We start from the raw sequence: 20,000 nt of genomic DNA, 5'->3' as shown, positions 1-20,000 counted from the left end.
TGTGTGTGTGTGGTGTGGTGTGTGTTGTGTGTTTGTGTGTGTGTGTGGTGTGTGTGTGTGTGTGTGTGTGTGTGTTGTGTGGTGGTGTGTGGGTGTGTTTGGTGTGTGTGTGTGGTGTGTAATGACCACTACTGCGCTGCGGGGGCGAGAGCATACAGAGGCCGTTCAAACTGCACTGTAGTCCGCTGGCTTTTGTCCACAGTGTGAGTATTTGGCGCCTGCCTGTATGAACAACGGGCTATATATGAAAAGCGTGTCCTGTACCGTCCTTGCTGGCCCCGACGTACATATCCACGGAGAGATAGTTCATGGGAGTGTATGCCACTCAGGAAAGAGTTGTGTACATTCGTTGGCTAGCATCAGCAACTCACTAACATACGGTATGCGTGCACAATACATCTGTATATGACCCGCGCATCTGACCCCACAGGGGACGCACAGCACGACTGTGTGGTGTAGATCTGACCCGCGTGTCTGACCCCACAGGGGACGCGCAACACAGCTGGGTGCTGTGGATCTGACCCGCGCGTCTGGCCCCACAGGGGACGCACAGCACGACTGTGTGGTGTGGATCTGACCCGCGCGTCTGACCCCACAGGGGACGCGCAACACAACTGTGTGGTGTGGATCTGACCCGCGCGTCTGACCCCACAGGGGACGCACAGCACGACTGGGTGGTGTGGATCTGACCCGCGCGCCTGACCCCACAGGGGACGCACAGCACGACTCGGGCACGGCCGGCCACGAGCCCGATAGTCTGGAGGCGATGCGGACGGTGCTGACAGACGAGCCGACCCGACCCGGCTCAGGTCACTCGGGAGCTGGAGCCGCCGTGCTGCTGCACCTGGAGCGGTGCGCCCACAGGAAGACGCGCCGACAAGCTGCAGCTGCTCCAGAACGGCGTCAGGTCAGACACGGGCCCCCCCCCCCCCCCTATCGCTGTAGTACACAACCTGGTTAGACACAGAGCACACACACTCGGACGTAGTCAGGAGAGGTAAGAGGGAGCTCGCTAGACACACACTCGTGTGTGTCGAAGCATATCAACCACTCATCTGCAAACCTTGGGTCCGGCGTCCAGAAAGAAACATCGGCGCCCCGTTTCCAGTAAAGCTGAGGCGCAACAACAGCTGACAACAATTGGCAACAACAACGCAACAGCTGAGGCGCGATTATCGTTACAAGCTGCACCCACTCAATTCGAATACGCACTGCGATAGTACGAAATATGGAGTACCAGCCTAACATGAGATGCATGTTCACTTGGCCCACTTCACTCGAAAACATTCATCCGCCATGTGCGTGCCATGTGAAGTAACTTCATGGCTCCATGGTTCCGGGCGCCCTACCACTCCCACGCGGTCCGACATGGACGAGCTCAGCTATTGTCTTTTCTCGATGGAACTCTCACGCCTCACACTTTCTTCGCTTTAGACACAGCCGGGCTCATGGCGAACCACTTTTATTGAAACTGTCCTCCCACGCCTGCGCTGTCATGAAAACCGCACGCACACGCTCAAGGTCAATCGAAGCCAGCCGTGCGTGTCCAGGGGCTTAATAAGGCGCCGCGTCGTGACGCTGCGCAGGACATGATCAGTGGCAACTGAGGGGCCTTCCACGTAAGGTCACGTGGCCACGGTCACCCGTGCTGCGTCACCCATACCACCGTGTCTTCTACACACCGGTGTGGTGGCTTCGGCAAGAAACGTAGTCCGGAGAAAGCCACAAGTCTTGGGTGAGTGGTAGAGATCTCCGCTTAGCTCGGCCGAGTGTAGCAATATTTACATGCAAACTAAGCTTCGCCTGCTCTGACAGGAGAGCCCGGTGTTTGCGGCTATCATCGCATGCTACTCAGTCGTGCTCTGGTCCCTCGCTCTTTGTCGAAAAGATGGCCAAACACAGGGATCCGTCACCCCGTTAAAGGGAGTGTTCCACATTTGTATGAGGATTTGGAACTGAAAAAAGCCATCTTGAAGACCTTGCGATGCTGTTAGCAATCCTGTCCTTAAGGTCTAAGCCCCTCTAGTTTCTGAGATACACGCTCAGGAAAATGGGAAACGACGTATAGGGGAGAATATTTCAGTCATCTTGGCATTCATGACGTCACAAAACGTCGTTCAAATCCCGCCATTCCCCAAGCAATGCGGTGATCAAGGCCAAGAAAAATGCAACTTTCGAGGCGCTCGCATTGGGCATTTATGAGCGCAATTTCCAGTTATAGCGGCTGTGAATTGACTCTAAATCATTGTTGTGCGAAGTACAATGACGTAGTCAAACCATGACGCAGTGAGGTGCATATTTACTCAACAGAAAATTGCGCTGTCTAGAACAGTCTTTTTAATTTCGAAAGTATACTTAAGAGAGTTATAAGTAAGCTTGTTCCATCACATCTCACGCCTACTTCAATATCTTCAGATGTGAAACATTGCCTGCTGCTGCGTCTGCTCGTGCTATCTTCAGGCCATCTCGGGGGTATCACTCTCCAACCTTGCACGTGTGTCCGGATGTCGCCCCGCCCGTACCGTGACCGGGGTGTGCAGCCGTGAATCCCCACCGGTCACGCGACCGGCGAACATCCCCCCCCCCCCCCCACCATCCCGAGTGTCTCCGTCCAGAAGCCCACCCACGAACCGCCACAGTCAGCTGTCACGAGATCCGCCATCAAACACCGCTGCCTGGCCGGCCATCAGCACGGCCAGCTCCGCCGAACAACGGGGCGCCGGGCTCGTGTCGTCACGGCCGGCTCCGTGTCGCGCCGCCGCCGGCCCGGCGAGCTCCATTATTTCCGGCGGCCCGGCTCGGTGGCGGCCGGCCGTGACCGCCACTGGAGCGTGGCTGGGGAAACCGCGCCCGCGGGCTCGCTCGCGCGACGCGCCTTGCGCCGGCGATCGCCGCCGGCCTATCACGCGCAGAGCACTGGAATATCACGTGAGCGCGCCACCTCGCGACCGCTGCCGGCTGCGCTGTGGTGAGAGTTGCACGTGCGATGTGCGTCTCGGACGGCGTCGAAGGCGCGGGTCCTCGCGTTTTACGAGGGAGAGCGGAAGGTGGTTAGGATGCGCTTTGTAGCGTGTGGAGGAAGGCTTATGACAATGTGTTATGTGTGTGGGAAATGGATGAAGAGGCAGGTATTACCTCTTCCGGGCTCATTTACATGACTTTATTTGCAAATTTGTTCTGCCCCGTTGCGCTTACGTATAACCTACGAGCATACGCCATGAATTATTTCAGCACGTCAGCAAAAAGTTTATCTACTTGAATGAGTGTTCCACATTTGTATTTGGTTTTGAGCTGAAATATCCATCTTGAAGATTACCCGGTGCAGTTTACAGCCCTGTCCTTCTTAAGACCTAAACCTTTCTAGTTTCCGAGCTATACGCCCGCGAATGATGATGAAATAGATGAGCAGACTGTTCCGGGGAGACCATTCCAAGGTTATCCAGACATCCATGGCTTCATAACAGCGTTATTGAACCCTGCCATTCCATTAGCCATGCGGCGATCAAGGTCAAGAAAGGTAAGCTTGTCAAGTAGTTCACATCATGTTCGTGAATACGATTTCCAGGTATAACGGTCATTAACTGGGTTTCAGTCGATGTTGTGCATGGTACGATGACATGATCAAACAATGACGTATTGAGGAACATGTTTTTGGAGCATTGAGGAAAAACAGAGAAATTGTGTCGTCCAGAGAAGCATTTCCCGCCTTAAAGTAAACCGCTAGTTATAAGTGAGCTGATTCATCATATCTGATGCTTGTTCCAATGTCTTCAAATGTGGAGCATTCTCTTTAAGGCACTTTAAGCAACGTATTGCATGAAACTTCGGTGAAATGATTTCATGGAATAGGTCACTTGCAAATGGAACCATTTAACTGTGTGCATTGGGTAGAGCATAGCTGGCCTGGCTACATGATGCCTATTTGCTTGAATAAAAACGGGGGTGACTGAGATTGCAGCCTGTGCATCGCGACATTTCAACGCGTAGAAAGCTCCATTGGCAAATCACTTCCTCTGACGTGACGTACGGCGTCTTGTCCAGACACGACCCATCCACACATCTCGGTTGCTTCATGCAATTTGGAAATTAGTACAGCCGTGTTGCAGATCCGTGAACGAGATCGCGCCCGACGCCCCATGTACGTGGAGGCCGCTCGCCACGTGGCTCCCGCTCGGCACGTGGCGTCCGCTCGGCACGTGGCGCCCGCTGGGCACGTGGCGGCCGCTTAGGACGTGGCGCTCGCTCATCGCAGCTGTCTGCTCGTGTCCAGGTCGTTCGAGACGACGGGCCGGCAGCCGGTAGCGAGCGAGCTGGAGTCGCTGCACATCGAGTCGGAGCATAGCCTCAACTCGCTGGAGACGCTCGCCTCGCTGGCCAGCTCGGACCGGCTGCTGGACGAGCTGAAGCTGCGCGAGATGACCATCTCGCAGCTGCGCAGCCGCGTGCTGCAGCTGGAGCGGGCGCGGCTCGACAAGATACCCATGGACCCGGCCAGGGAGATCACCCGGCTCCAGAGCAGCGTGGTAAGCACCTGCGGGAGCTGCGCCGGCACACAAACGTGCCGTCCGCACATCCTGTTTTGTTTGTTTTGTTTGTTAACGGGCTGGACGCGATGGACCGTGCGGTATTTGTAAAGTGTTTGTGTACAAACAATGGATGTGAAATATGCGATTGCGGCAATCTCTGGTTGCCACTGGACTTCCTTGTCCGCAGGCACGCTCTTGCGGAACTAACTGCCGTGAAGACATGACTTACCTGCGGTCTTATACCAGCATAGTCTGTGAAACGGCGAAAGTGTCCGCACGTTCTCACTTGCAATCAGACATCCTTCTATCACCACTGCCGGCACTCGACAGCAAATGAGCCAATGGCATATTACGGCATCCGCAACGGGTAGAAAGCTGTTAACGCAGCTGCTTATCCGCCAAGCTCGGTAATGGTCACCACAGATGGCTTCGTGCCAAAGTGCTCATTAATTTTCGGGAACTGTCCGCGTCGAATCCCTTTTTAATTAGGCCACCCGATGATAGTTCCACTTCGCCGGCCGGCACAATGGATGGGAAAGAACCGAGTCAGGACGGCGTGGAGAACACACCGCACGTTAGGCACGCTTCGCCACTGGGTCGAAATCCCGTCAGCCGCCCTCAAGCGCGACGCCATTCGTCAGCGCGCGCGCGCGCGCCGGGTCACGTCTCGATGGACGCGCTTCGTCTTTGCTGCCGCTGGCCTGTTGTAAAGGCCGGAGGGCTAGCCGGACCGGGCCCGCCCGGGGCGCTGTTTGACAGGCGCGGCCGGTCGTCGTGTCGGTGGGAACGGCCGCCGCCGCTGCCTGTGTGGGAACTGCCGACAGCGGTCGGCGCCGGCGCGTCCGTCGCTCGGCGCTGCTCAGTCGGCCGCCGAGCGACGCCATGACGCTCAAGTGGCGCGGCAGCTGGCGCGTCCACCGCTCCGTGTCCCTGTTGCAGGTGCAGCTGGAACGGGTGCGGGACGAGCTGACGCTGCAGAACTTCACGCTCAAGTCGAAGCTGGCCGAGTTCACCCAGCAGCTCAGCAACTCGGGGGTGCCGTTCTCGCTGGACTCGCAGCCTCCGACAAACGCCAACGGCAAGCGCGTCGCCCTCGACGCCAGCAGCCTCACCACCAACATATCGTCCGGCTCTCTGGACGACGGCGGCGATCCTCAGAACAGCGGCAGCCACAGACCGAACGGGGTGGACCACAAATCCACCTACAAAATCGGCACGGAAAGTGGTGAGCTTCGAAAACTACGCTCCACCGTGACGGAGCTGCGCAGCCGAGACGCCGAGCAGCGACAGCGCATCTCCGAGCTGGAGACGCAGCAGCGGAACCGGCGGAACCATGACGACCAGCTGCGTGCCCTGGAGGCCCGCCTGGAGGAGACCCACAGCCGGCAGGAGGTGACGGAACGGTACCTGTCTGCCAAGCAGGAGGAGTACACGATGCTGAAACTGGACTTTGACACGTTGAAAGAGGAGAACAGGCGCCTGAAGGACGACCTCAGTCGGGTGATGATGCAGGAGATGGAGAACAGCAGCAAGCTGATGCGTCTCGGCGACTGCGAGAGTGAGCTGGGGCGACTGCTGGACGATCACCGCACCCTGTCCGAGAGTCTCCACCATGAGCGGCTGCTGCGGAAGAAGTACTACAACATGATGGAGGAGCTGAAGGGTCGGATCCGCGTGTTCTGTCGGCTGAGGCCGCTGAACGAGACGGAGCGAAGACGGGGCGGAGCGGCGGCCATCAACTGTGCCGACGAGTTCACGCTCTGCGTGGACGGCGACAAGGGTCAGCGTGAGTTCCAGTTCGACAAGGTCTTCACGGACGACACGCCTCAGGAGAGGATATTCGAGGAGGTCGAGGTGAGTTACTGAGGCGACGCACCACACCTAAGCGAGTGCGTCTTTAGTGCCCAGCCTTGCTCACTGCTCTCGCGCATACGCAGTGCCATGATATTAACAGCGGGCGTTCCATTGTGTTCACATCAAACGCTTGAAATTGACCCGTATTTATAAGCGCCCCATTTCAAGAAAAACACAACAGCAGAATAAGTATTAGCACTGCAGTAGGTTGTTGTGAAACAGCGAAGCCGCCACGCGAGTGCGTCCTCAGTGCCTAGCTTCGTACGCTGCTTTAGCATCAGACGCAGTGCCGTGACATTCCCAGCGGGCGTGCCGTCGTTGTCATATCAAACATCTGCAATTATCCCACTGTGAGCGGCACCCCATTTAATGCAAAACAGAGTCGCCAAATGAGACATCACGCATCGGCATGTAGTCACGAGAAAAACATGTTAACAGTGGCACGATAAAAAAAACAAAACGCAGTGACGCCAAATCCCCAAGGCGCTTTGCAATTCCTTCAGCACCCTCAGTCAGTCACGCCGTTAGCAACTTATGACGACAAACACTGACATAGCCGAGGGGGAGCTATGGTAGTCATGGTCCCCTGGAGATGGCGGGGCTCACTGGGTTGAGGCCATGCCATTTTGAGGGCAGTTCCCCGAAGGGCTTTCAAAGCATAGAAACAGGCCCCCGAGGCGTCTGAGAGGATCTTAGGACTAAAAGGTCCCCGAAAAACAGCCCCTTAGCGACGGAGAGATCCTCACAGTTGGAACGGCTCTGTATGGCCGGATTTGGTCCACTCCCGGGCAAAACCCCGGCTTTGCCACTGACGACAAACGATCAGCCACCTGGCGTTGGGGTTCCTTTAAGCCCCCTCCCGCTCCCCCAGACCGACATTCCCCGAGCACAGCTCGTCAGCGGCTGTCACGGACGGCGCACGCTTGACAGACACCCCGCCGCGGCGCAAGCTGTGTCACTTTAGGGGGGGGGGGAGCTTTGCGGCGGGGCTGGCGCCGCTCCAGCGAGCCCCTGCCAGCCCTCCAGCGCCGGCGCCGCCAATTGCCAGCCGCAGGGCCACGCTCACGGGCACCGTTAGCCGTCAGTCTTGACGCCTCGACCGGCGCTCCGCAAACACGCGGGACCGCGGCGGCGCCCGGCCGCGAACCGTGGGGAGCGGCGGACGCCGGCGCGGCCCGGCCGCGCGGCGCGCTCGTCTTGTTCGGTCCGGCGGTCACTGACGGGGTCGTAAAGCGAAAAGACGCGCGGAACCGGGTGCCGGCGGCGGTTTATGGCGTCGCGCGGTTTACAGCCGTCGCGTGTATTTGGGCAGACGGGGGTGTTTAGGAACACAGGCGACGTGGAGATCACACGTGCCGCCCAACCGCTTCCGTATCGGAGAGAAAATTGTCATCCGCACATAGGGATAGGGGGGGGGGGGGGGGGGGCTGGAGTCTGTAGCATTGAAACAGCTGACGATACATTCTCAAGACAATTCAAGCTCTCCTCGTCCTATCTTGCCGTGTTGTTGCGGGTATACGGTTTCGCGACAGTGAGCTCGGTCCCCTGCGTGCGGCCCTGTCTGGGATGGCGCGGCGTGTGATTGTGTTGGCAGCACGGCGCGCCTCTGGCAGCGGCGCGCCACTGTCGACATACGCCACCATTGTCTGCCACGGGCTTACCAGGTTCGTCCTTTCACGCTCCGAAGGCCGCAACAATTGGGCGATACGGTGCACCGCCTGATTTACACCACGGAAATAAATGTTCAGCTCGGCTCTCGCGTGAGGCTCTCCTGCACGGGTACAAAGCGCGGGGCATGTGGCGCACACGACAAACGCCGCAAACACCCCACGGGACGGTGGCACCAGCAATTGAGCGTTGCCACCTTCCTATACGAAATGCCCCATTTCAGCGCGACCGGCAACGGGCATCGGACAAGCCTCCATGCACATGGTGCTCGGTTCCTCGGGAGGGACAGCTTTTTTGGTATCGGGATAGCGTTCCGATCACAATGGGATCCCAGTCGAGTCACCCATGTGTAGTGGCGTATGCGCTCGTAAAAGTTAAGTTGCCGGGGTTCTACTATTCAAGCGCGATGGGACGAGACTGATGACATTGTTGAGATTAATGGGTAAATCGGCAGGCGTGGGCGACAAAAAATACTAGGTTACTACAAGTTAGCGTACCTATGGAGGTACCTGAAGTAGTTAACCGATTCGTTAGTGAGAGCCCTGTTTAAACGTAATCGGTCGAAATATCCGAATAATGACTCTGGGTATCTAGCAGGGTCTTAAAGACATAAAACATAAAGACATCAGGCCAACAAGGAGCCTCGACGGCCCATCGAGGTTGGCCCACCCCAGGTTCCGCACCCATCCTTGACACTGATCGTACCACCCGACCGGCCTGAATTTAGCTACAAATGGGATGTTTAGACCGAACTCGTCCAAACGATTTTTAAATGCTGCCCGAGTGACTCCCTACAATTTCGTTTGGCGGACCATTCCAGTAATTCACTCCCCTTTGACTAAATGGCATCTACCTCCTCATAGTTCTACTCCTTCCTTTTGCTAATTGAAACTGGTTTCCACCAAGTCTCCGCCTAATTTCCATTGCTCCTTGTAGATTTACGTTGTCTTTACGTTCAATAATTTTGAATGCCTCTATGAGGCTCCGTCTAAGTTAACGATATTTCAGTGAACACAAATCCAAGGCCTTAAGCCTATCCTTACGTTCTAATTTGTCAATCCGATTATTGTCCTAGTTACTTTTTGCTGTAGCCTCTCCAACCTGTCCTTTATCTTTTCGGAAGCATGGGGACCAGGCATGTACACAATACGTCAGGTTCGGCCTGACGTAAGTTAAGTGCAACTTTTTGACAACATTCATACTCTTGTAATGGACATTCCTGTTAATAAGTCCCAACATCCGAAGTGGCTTGGCTCTAGCAGCTCACCTTGGTTTTCAGCCTTTAAATCCCTGAAAATTATAATCTCTAAGTCCTTTTCTTTCTCGATCTGGTCCATCTCTCGGCCTCCCACTTTATAGCAAATGCCCTCGCTGCCAGAACGACCCAAATGCATCACCTTGCACTTATCATAATCAAACGACATCTGCCACAGAGAAGCCCTGCTCACCAGTTTCTTTAAGTCAAGTTTGACGTGGTCTGCATTTTTCGACACTCCTATCAATTTAATATCGTCAGCAAGTTTAAGCACCTTACTTTCCAAGTCTATCTCAACATTATTCACAAAAGTAATAAACAGCAAGAGGCCCACACCGACCCCTGTGGAACCCCACCCTTTGTTAGCTCCCAATGAGATTTAGTACTACTGAGTGCCATTTAGCTATCTATCAGACTCGCATAACTTATGTTTCTTATTGTACACATACTTCGACTTCGACTTCGACACAGGTATATTACGGATGGAACTGGTTGGAACGTTCGTGTCAGCCATTCACGACAAAGCGCCACCACTGAGCACGGTCTTGCCCACGCTCCGCAGTCTCTGATCCAGTCGAGCCTGGACGGCTACAACGTGTGCATCTGCGCGTACGGCCAGACCGGCTCCGGCAAGACGTACACCCTGCTGGGGGACGAGCGGCAGCCGGGCGTGGTGCCCCGCGCCTTCCAGCGCCTCTTCCAGCTGACGGAGGCGCGCAGCGGTCAGTTCAGCTACGCCGTCAGCGCCTACATGCTGGAGCTGTACAACGACCGGCTGCTCGACCTGCTCGCGCCACCCGGCGGGAAGTACGAGGAGAAACTGGAGGTGAGAACATGGATAGACATACAATACACATTATGGTGATCATTGGGGTTTCGTGGCGCACCGACTATTGCGGTTGTTTTGCGACCAGCATAGGCATGCTCATACATGTGTAGTGACACCAACCCGCGCGTTTTAGCACAGATCGAGATTTAGCCTGCCGTTTTATCGGGAGTATTTCGCATCATCTTTTGATATCTTTGGGTGGTGAAGTGTTCGCTCAAAACCGTGAACTTGAACGAATGTACTTTGTCATGTCAATGTCACCAGAAGCAAGGCTGCTTTAAAGGGAGTGCCCCATTTATATGGGGGTTTGAACTGAAAAAAAACACCTTGGAAACCCTCGGTGCTGTTCACAATCCTGCCCTTCTTAAGACCTAAGCTCCTCTAGTTTCTGAACCACAGACCCGCCGAAATCGGAAAGGCTTATGGGGGAGTGTATTTCAAAGTCACCTTGGCATTCATGATGTCATAATACGTCATTCAAACCCTGCCATTCCATAAGCCAGGCAGTGACCAAAATCCAGAAAAAAAGATTGACGAGGCGTTCATCAGATAAAACGGCCACCAATTGGCTTTCAGTGTCATAGCTGATGCCATAATATGTCAGTATAATTTGTCAATGTCAGCTGATGTCATAATAACATCATTCAAATCCTGCCATTCCATAAGTCATGCGGTGATCAAAGCCAAGCGAAATGATTGTTGAGGCGTTCATATTTGGCGTTCATAAGCGCGATTTCCAGATAAAACGGCCACCAATTGTCTCTCGATGTTGTGCAGGGTACGATGACGTCATCACACCCTGACGCATTAAGAAGCATACTTACTAACCAGAGAATTGTGCTGCCCTGGAGCAGTCTTTTCCACTTAAAAATTATACCGAATTCAAAAGTTAGTTTGTTTCATAATTTCTGATGCTTCACTATCTCCAAATATGAAACATTCCCTGTATGGCCGCTGCCACCAGAAATCTGCTCACTTTTCGTAGTTCACTCATCGTGGTCTCAGCGGGCAGACGAAACGGAAGTTCCTCCATCCGACGTCGCTACAACGTCCCACGCATATGACCATAAGCCATATCTCACGTCAGCCCTGCTGTGCGCCATTGCAGGTGAAGAAGGACAAGCGAGGCCTGGTGCACGTGCAGGGCGCCACGGTGACGGCGTGCCAGGACGCAGCCCAGCTGCAGCGGCTGTTCCAGCAGGCGGTCAGTACGCGGCACACGGCCGCCACCCGGCTCAACGTGGCCAGCTCGCGCTCCCACCTGGTGATCGGCGTCACGGTCGAGGCCACCAGCCGCGTCAACGGCACCGTCTTCAGCGGCAAGCTCAGCCTGCTCGACCTGGCCGGCAGCGAGCGCGTCGCCAAGTCGGGCGCCACCGCTGACCAGCTGAAGGAGGCCAACGCCATCAACCGCTCGCTGTCGGCGCTGGCCGACGTCATCTCGTCCCTGGCCGCCGAGCAGAGCTTCATCCCCTACAGGTCTGTGACGTCATGACGTCATCCATAGCTGAGCAGAGCCTCATCTCCCTCAGACCAGCGACGTCACAGTGACGTCATCCATAGCCGAGCGTAACTTCGGACCCTTCAGGTCAGTGACGTCATAGCGCGACAGTCGTGGCCGGGCAGGGCTTCATTTCTTACAGGTCAGTTGTGTCGGTCAAAGGTGAACCGAATGTCGTCCCCTAACTACGAGTAATAGTGTCTTTAGCCGAATTTTATTCTATGCGAGTAAGTGCCGGCATCCAAAGCCAGCGGTTTCATCCTTGCAGGTCAGTCGCGTGCATAGCCGATAAAAGCCTCATTTATACAGGTCGGTGATATCAGTGAGTAAACAATGGCTGGTCAGGAATTTGTCTCCTTTGTATCCGTGGCGCCTAAGTAAGTGCACCAATTACTGAATTTGACTTCATATACCCCACAGTACGTCATCGAACTAGCCAGTAACGCAGCAGGGGCGGTATTTGAGATCCGTCCAAATGAATGTGTTAGGTTCGCGGTATTTCGTTGTGAAAGCGATCTTGAACTGCCGTGACGTCACGGTGACTGACAAACATTGCGTCCACAGGAACAGCAAGCTGACGATGCTGATGCAGGACAGTCTGGGCGGCAACGCCAAAACCCTGATGTTCGTCAACATCTCGCCGGGGATCTACAACATCGACGAGACGATGGTGTCACTCATGTACGCCTCTCGTGTGAAACAGATCACCAACTCGGCAGCCAGAAACGCAGAGAACAAGGAAATCACCAGGCTAAAGAACGTGAGTACGCAGCGCAACACCAGCGAAAATTGCTTTTCAACTAGTGCCTTGTGAACGACCGATCGCCAGCTTTCCTGCAGACTGTCCGTCTCCACTGTCCAAACTTGGAGACATGGCGAATTGCTGTGGCCATTCGTTCACATGGTCGTGCATTTACGTAAGTTGTTCGGCGCATCCGCGAGGAACATAATTCAAGTAAATATTAATAATCAAATATAATAATTAAATAATAATGAATGATACTATTAAGTAATAATTAAAGAACATAATTAAAAGAACATAATAAAGAACAGTGGTGATAGCCTTATTACTCGGAGAAAGTCCAGAATTGAGAAATAGATTGGTTGATATTTCGGCAGAGTGCCTCTATCGAAACAATAGCAGGAGAGAAAGAGAAAAATATCAACCAATCCATATCTCCATTTTCGTGGTTTTTGTCCGAGGAACAAGGCTATTAATACTGTCTTATCTAGTCATGTACTTCAGTAACACTGTTTATCTGCTTAGCAGTCGCTAGGAGCGATGCGGCACAAAGCGCCAAGTCTAATCACCGCCCATGTAGCTGATGAGAGCTTCGTCAACATGTCGCCGCGACATGCCCGGTGCCCTCAGATCATCGCGAAGCTGAAGCAGCGGGGGGAGAGCTCGCAGTCGAGCCTGGACGAGAGGGACGACAGCTGACCCCACACCTTTCACTCCCGAGGAGGCGTCAGAGTCGCGCCCGTCAGACGATACAGTGACGCCTCGCGGAGGCCACAGCATCACTCTTGAGAGGACGCAGGCGAGCCCCGGAGCAAGCGATACATTAGCGTCCGTGAGCAGGCGCTTCTCAGTGTAGATCTCAGCGGCGGCCGAGTGAGGACTCGACCTTGGTGACGAGGCCCCGGCGGCATTGAAGCAGCCACCTCGCACCGTGTCAGGACACGTCATATGTTTTATACGCTTGCGGCGGGCAGTGCATGAAGGGCGTGACGAAGCAGGTGCAGCGGGATACGTTGTCACGAGCCGACCCGGCGCCACGCGCAGTGATCGGAAGACAAACGAATTATCCACGTCCGGCTGGTGGCCGCCGTCCTTCGATGTCTGCATCGCTTCAATACATAAGTGATACATACAAGGCGTTTATTCCTTGGCATCAACGACAGCGTCACCGCCATCACACATTTATATCACCGTCATCACACCCTGTCTCATCCTCACTGGCTTCCATCCGCTCTCACAAGCATCCGTCCCCTCCCACCGACTTCCACCCGTCTCACTGCACCCAGCCAGCCCTACTCGCGCCTCCAATTCTCCAGCTCAGCCAGCTCCTGCATGAACTTGGGGTCCTCGCTGCGGTTGCCGCGTAGCTTGGCCATCTCGTGGAACACGTTGCGCTCATGCTTGGAGGCGGCCCGCTCCCTGGCCGGCACGTCCTCACGCAGCACACGCGGCACGTACCGCGGCACGAACTCGTCCAGTCTGGGGACGGGGCGCACAGTGTCGGTGCCCAGCACGGGCCCGCTGGCACGTGCTCTGGGGCGAGCTCCGACTCGCACGGCAGGGACATTGACACACACGTCGAGGACAGGGGACGACATTGCGTCGTGGCCGACTGGGTTGAGAGCGAGCCGCGGTCTCAAACCGGTGGATGACAGCGGAGCAAGGCAGTAGCTGCGTAGCAAACACGGGGCGATGACGTCTGTACACGAGCAGCAAACATTTACCTCAGGAATGCTTCAGATCTAAACATACGACTCAGTTCCCTGAAGTAGACATAGATGGTCCTGGGTCGCAAGGTTGTGAGAAACATTATTTTCTGCTGATATTAGCATTATTATCTGCTGAGTTATAAATCTCATCACAGGTCCAGAAAAACAGGAGCACTTTCGTTCAATGTTTTAGGCAAAGTTTTTCACAAGCAGCACGATCTACGGGACCTTGCGGACTGGTTGCAGAATGCGCTACAGATTCTGCAGGCGTCAACTGTCGCGGACTGACAGTGCTACAGTAAGCCCGCGGAAGACGGCTAAAAATTGTTCATAAAACTAGCTCTAGTCCACAGCGGCTGAAGTCTGCAGAGTTCGCACCCGATTCTGCGGTCTTCAACTAACACGGACTGGTGAGGTACCACTGTGAGCTCCCTTTACCCGCGCTTAACGGGTCTGTGGGATTCAAAATAGCAACTCTAGTACCCGACAGGTAGCGACTGCGGAGCCTCTCGCGGATCTTGCAGTCGGTCCGCATGGTGTGAACGAGCTTTTAAGGTGGCTGAAGGTCTAGCTGTTGGCCTATTCATGGACGTCCGGCGTCCGTGTGTCAAATCAAAAGATGTGGTTTGTTGGGGTGCGCTCTACCATGCCGGCATGTGCGTTGCCAGATGATGGGCGCGGCTGTTCAGTTTTCATAATTGTAGTGCTTCACCTCACTCCGTCGCCCTGACTCCACATAGCCCGTTGGGAAGTAGACTTGCCTCTATGAACATGACTCAAAGCGAATCAGACATGACCAACACGCGTCCCCCGCCCAGCCTCTCTGCCGCTCGCGCCGCGCCCGCCCGGGGTCACCGTTCGTGTGGCGCCGCAGGCTATGCTCTCGTGACCCCGGCCAGGCCAACTGCGGCGGCCCATCACGAGCCACCCCGTCAGGCGCGGAGGCGGACAGGACGCGACACTACAGTAATGAACAAGTCAAGCCGCTCTAACGAAATGTGTTCCATAGTTTGATTAAAGGATCCAATTTCTGAGGCAGGGGCAAATATCAGCTTAGTTTTAACCAATATCCACACATCACAGACAGAAAACCAGAACAGCCATGTCTAAAACCAGGAACTTCTGGTAATGACTACAAGGTCAGAAAAACAATGCCAGCTATGATACACATACACACATACCAAAAAATGATCCCGTTACGAGCAGCCGCGGGGAATCGGAGCGGACTCCATTCTTTGCCCACGCGAGCTTCACTGGCCAGCAGGCTTTGGCCATTTTAACTCCATATGAATCCAACCGATTATGATTAAACAATTTGCAGCTAAATCATGATTCGAATTGCTCGCTATCATATAGTGATTCGAATCAACTCGTTATTCAAGAATATTGGCATAACCGGTTTTCACTGATTCTTAAACCAACAAAAGCGGAGTCTAAATTATTATCTGAATCAGCGATATTCGAATCAATTTCTTTTCAATGAACTAGCCTATGAACTGAACTAGCCTATATTGCCAGCCATCTGGCCGGGGACTAATCACAAAAAGTTGTCACTAAGCTTGACCAATCCACCTGACCGTCTCCGTACATACACCTAACATGGGGCCAGAAGAGCATAACCCTTCTTCCCTCCGATCAGCGCGCGCAATCGCACCAAGCCCCGCGTCCACGACTGGTCACCGACGGCCGTTGGGCCACCACCGGCTCAAGCCGCTCCACTCACCTTCTGTCGCCTGGGAACTGATTGAGCTCGAAGAAGCGCTTCCTCGCCTCCATCGGTCGCGTCTGGAACTGCACCTTGTAGATGCGTTCCCAGAGGTAGATCTCGTCCTTGAGCCGATGGCGCGGCCGGTTGGACATGACGTGGAAGAAGGTCTCGCGGTAGCGTGTTCGCAGCCAGTCATCCTCCAGGGCGTCTGTCGGGCGGCGCCAACCTCGTGTCAGTGGGGAGCGCGCGCAGCCAGTCATCCTCCAGGGCGTCTGTCGGGCGGTGCCAACCTCGGGTCAGTGGGGAGCGGGCGCAGCCAGTCATCCTCCAGGGCGTCTGCCGGGCGGTGCCAACCTCGTGTCAGTGGGGAGCGCGCGCAGCCAGTCATCCTCCAGGGCGTCTGCCGGGCGGTGCCAACCTCGGGTCAGTGGGGAGCGCGCGCAGCCAGTCATCCTCCAGGGCGTCTGCCGGGCGGTGCCAACCTCGGGTCAGTGGGGAGCGCGCGCAGCCAGTCATCCTCCAGGGCGTCTGTCGGGCGGCGCCAACCTCGGGTCAGTGGGGAGCGCGCGCAGCCAGTCGTCCTCGTCCCGGATGTTGCTCTCCGAACACGCGATGAGACAGAAGGCAAAGGCTTACTCCGTGCGAGCGCTCTCTACTTCACTCCACCCCTGGTCCGCCGTGGAATCATCACTGTCAGCTGCTGTCCATCTAGCCTAAGTATTGACTGTGATGTCTGGCTCGCGCAGGTGGACATGCTCCACCTCGGGGCAGTGGTTCTTTCTACACTGCCTTTTTAGAAATACTGTCCACGCAGCGAACTTAGGCATGGCCCAAACCACACCACCAGGGCTCTAGACTCGGGCGGGCGAGTCGGCCCAAACCATACCACCAGAACTCTATACTAGGACGGGCGAGTCGGCCCAAATCCCACTACCAGGGCTCTAGACCCGGGCGGGCGAGTCGGCCCAAACCATATCACCAGAGCTCTACACCAGGACGGGCGCGTCGGTCCGAAACAACGATGCCGCGACCATGATATGAATAGTAGGGAATGAGAACCTGGACGAACGCGACCCCGTCCCCGTGTTTTTGTTTTGTTTTGTTCAATTGGGCACTTCTCCCTGCCATTGCCGTAGTAAAATAAGCGATTTCCCATCACATTTCGCCTGGGGGTGGGGGTGAGGATTACGGGCCACAGGGTAAGAGGCCACACTCCCTCAACGCGACCGTCGGGGCCGGATCCAGCGGCGAACCCAGCATCCGTGCGCCGTCCGCCCCGGCCAAACCGCCGCCGCTGGCTGGGTCAGATGGCGAAACACGGCACGTGACGCCGTCACGTGCCGTGTCCGAACACGTGACGTGCCGTCACGTCATCACAGTCATCCGACACAGTCATCCGAACGCCCGGCAGAAAGGGGTGAAGAGGTGAACACGTGCGACCATACGGCGCGGCCCCTCACCGAGACTGCGCGTCGGGTCTAGGTACGGCCGCAGCTCGATGCCGTCTCTGTCGCTCGTCCTCAGCAGGTACATCTGCAGTAGCTTCTTTAGCACGTCTTCATTGAGGCCCTCCACCTGCCGGCAGGCGCCGGTCAGACGGCGGTCGGCGCTGAACCATCACGCCAACGCAGACCGTGGGCACCGCCCGGCGAGCTGGACGCGGGTCAAACGTGACGAACGGTAGTCAAGTACCCGCACCACATCTACCGCGCTCTGTTGAGAACGACTCTATGCGAAGAAACATTGGGCAGGATCTGAACGATGCAAAATGGTGTACATCACTGAGGTCATTCAAATCAACGGGGCACGTCAGCATGCGGGACCGGGGTCCCGTCCAGGACACGTACCCGTCCCATCCCCGCTTCGGTGACGCTACCGCGGCAACGGAAGGGGCGTGGAGGGGGGAGGGGAGGACAGCAATCCTGCATAAGTAACCCCTGCATCAGTGACGCGTTCATACAACACCAGCGGGTGGGGAGGGAAAGGGCAGCAGCAGTCCCACCCTCCTCAGCTCCTCACCCCCGCGTCGGTGACGCGCTCGTACAGCGCCATCTCGGGGGTGCCCCAGCAGGTGTTGCCGGGCGCGCCCAGCTCGGGCAGCGCCAGCAGCGCCGCCGTGGTGTTGAGCTGGTACGCGTAGAAGGACCAGAGCCGGCCGTCGGTGACGACCGTCTGAGACGTCAGCGGGTACGTCAGCTCCGTCAGCGGCGAGAAGCCTGCAAACCACGGCCAGAGGCTGGTCCGGAGCGGTCCGCTCTCCCGCCACCAAAGCTCGCCAAAGGCAAATATACAGCTGGCCAAAACACATTCATATCGTCAAAACAGAAACAAACAGCAATGCATCACGACAAACATAACTTGTGCAACGTGCATGTTCCATGCCATGTGCACGTATTCGCCATAAACTGAGAAACACCGGTCCTCATTCCCGTGTGTCCGAACTTTCTCTTCCGGGCATCCATGTCTCCTTCCGACTAATTCTAGCATTACGCACAGTACGGACTTTCTACTCAGATCACGACTGCACATAAACAATTTAGGCATACCATCTGACGGGAGAGACTGCTGTACTGAGAACCGTACCAGCCACCCTGCGGTTTGCCTGTCTCAAACCCGCCAACCACGGTCCGAGGGGACGTCCGCCATGACCGGCGGCAAGACCCCTCCGCGCACCTCCCTTCACCCTTATTCCCGCGTTCAATACCCCACCTCAGCCTACCCCGCACACCCAATGACTGGCAGCTCGCGTCGGCCGCTCGGTCATCATCCGGGTCCCCAAAGCCGATCACGAGCCTACGGGACTGGCCGCCGACCTGACTGAACCCCAGCCCCTACCGGCACGGCCGGCACGCAGTCCCCGGCGCGTCCGCCGCCAGCCTACCTAGGTTGCAGGCCTGCGCCAGGCAGGTGGCGAAGCCGGCCAGACAGCCCTGCGCGTGCAGCGCGTCGGGCCGGTCGGCGGCCGCGTGCTGGCCGTAGTAGCTGGCGTGGCGGTGCAGGTGCTCGCGTGTGAGCCACGTGGCCACGCCGAACTGGCGGCTGGCGTCCGACCACACACCTGCGGCAGAGCGCCAGCCACAGCCGACCATCAGCGCACGGCGCACCGCCGGCCACAGCCGACCATCAGCACACAGCGCACCGCCGGCCACAGCAGACCATCAGCACACGGCGCACCGCCGGCCACAGCAGACCATCAGGACACAGCGCACCGCCGGCCACAGCAGACCATCAGCACACGCACAGCCGACCATCAGCACACGGCGCACCGCCGGTCACAGCAGACCATCAGCACAAGGCGCACCACCAGCCACAGCCGACCATCAGCGCACGGCGTACCGCCGGCCATAGCAGACCATCAGCGCACGGCGCACCGCCGGCCACAGCCGACCATCAGCACACGACGCACCGCCGGCCACAGCCGACCATCAGCGCACGGTGCACCGCCGGCCAGCGCGCAAGGACAGCTGGAGCCGCCAGCAGGACTCGATCGGCAGGTGACGCAGACACGCCGACATGCACAGCCGCCAGACGAGGTCCGATCACACGTCTGGCACGGTCACCGATGACGACAACTGCGCGAGCGACGGATTTGACCACAGCATGTACACAGCACATGCGCGACCTTTCCAGAAAGTGGAGCCGAAATAAGGTACGAGCATTGACGTATCCACTAGGTCACCGGGACGACAGCTTGCCGCCCGCAACCTATGCCGCCACACCAGTCGCCACCGCCGCCAACACCCGCACCTGGTACGTTGGTGCCGTGCCTGAACTTGTAGCCGCATTGCCGGACGCGCGGCTCGCGCGCCTGCAGCGGCAGCGGCTCCGGCTGGCGGCCGGCCGGGTGGTCGGCCGGCGCCAGCGGCGGCAGCGGCAGCTGACAGCGCACCTGCAGCGCCGGCCGGCCCAGGTACTGCACTGGCCGGCTGGCGGGCGCCTCGCGCTCCTCCTCCGGCACACGCTTGTCTCGGGAACGGATCGCCACCTGGTGGCCGTCAGGTGGTATGCCGTGCAACCACCAGAAGGCCTCGAGCCGCGGCAGCACGTCCGACTGGTGGGGCAGAGCCACGGTACAGCGTCAGCTGGGTCTGCTGCAGGAGCTGCTCACTTGATGCTGCCGTCAGGCTAACATGGCGGTCGAAACAGGTGGTGAAGGCAGACAAATATGATGCATATATGGAAAGCAAATCACAAATGTTAATGTTAGA

General features: G+C 56.6%; 2 protein-coding genes across 2 annotated transcripts; one reads left to right on the top strand and one right to left on the bottom strand.

Annotated features, from left to right (window-relative positions):
• Nucleotides 1-827: 827 nt before the first annotated feature.
• On the top strand, nt 828-13,484 carry LOC119103283 (kinesin-like protein KIN-14I). The gene is made up of 7 exons (XM_037226747.1): nt 828-907; nt 4,271-4,523; nt 5,466-6,380; nt 9,866-10,129; nt 11,241-11,611; nt 12,198-12,393; nt 13,006-13,484. Exons 2-7 carry the CDS (start codon nt 4,416-4,418, stop codon nt 13,072-13,074), a joined length of 1,923 nt encoding a protein of 640 aa, XP_037082642.1. The 5' UTR covers nt 828-907; nt 4,271-4,415; the 3' UTR covers nt 13,075-13,484.
• A 17-nt stretch (nt 13,485-13,501) lies between these two features.
• On the bottom strand, nt 13,502-19,659 carry mRpS30 (mitochondrial ribosomal protein S30). The gene is made up of 6 exons (XM_037226748.1): nt 19,540-19,659; nt 18,674-18,850; nt 17,812-18,008; nt 17,253-17,367; nt 15,808-16,000; nt 13,502-13,854 (listed from the first exon to the last, which is right to left on the bottom strand). The coding sequence occupies exons 3-6, from the start codon at nt 17,842-17,844 to the stop codon at nt 13,668-13,670; spliced, it is 528 nt and encodes a 175-aa protein (XP_037082643.1). The 5' UTR covers nt 17,845-18,008; nt 18,674-18,850; nt 19,540-19,659; the 3' UTR covers nt 13,502-13,667.
• Nucleotides 19,660-20,000: the final 341 nt, after the last annotated feature.

This window comes from Pollicipes pollicipes, unplaced genomic scaffold, assembly GCF_011947565.3.
Source record: "Pollicipes pollicipes isolate AB1234 unplaced genomic scaffold, Ppol_2.1 Scaffold_5724;HRSCAF=6776_pilon_pilon_pilon, whole genome shotgun sequence".
In the NCBI taxonomy this organism is placed as follows: Eukaryota; Metazoa; Arthropoda; class Thecostraca; order Pollicipedomorpha; family Pollicipedidae; genus Pollicipes; species Pollicipes pollicipes.
Note: the sequence above shows the minus strand (reverse complement) of the source record. Positions and strands in the feature narration are given on the sequence as shown.

Bases quoted from the DNA above. Each gene is read 5' to 3' on its own strand.
- LOC119103283 (XM_037226747.1), top strand. From the start codon at position 4,416: ATGACCATCTCGCAGCTGCGCAGCCGCGTGCTGCAGCTGGAGCGGGCG. The intron at 4,524-5,465 runs GTAAGCACCTGC...TCCCTGTTGCAG, and splicing joins CCCGGCTCCAGAGCAGCGTG to GTGCAGCTGGAACGGGTGCG. The intron at 11,612-12,197 runs GTCTGTGACGTC...TTGCGTCCACAG, and splicing joins CAGAGCTTCATCCCCTACAG to GAACAGCAAGCTGACGATGC.
- mRpS30 (XM_037226748.1), bottom strand. From the start codon at position 17,844: ATGGCGCTGTACGAGCGCGTCACCGACGCGGGG. The intron at 16,001-17,252 runs GTGAGGGGCCGC...GCCGCCCGACAG, and splicing joins AGACCCGACGCGCAGTCTCG to ACGCCCTGGAGGATGACTGG. The intron at 13,855-15,807 runs GTGAGTGGAGCG...CCCCGTCCCCAG, and splicing joins CAGTTCCCAGGCGACAGAAG to ACTGGACGAGTTCGTGCCGC.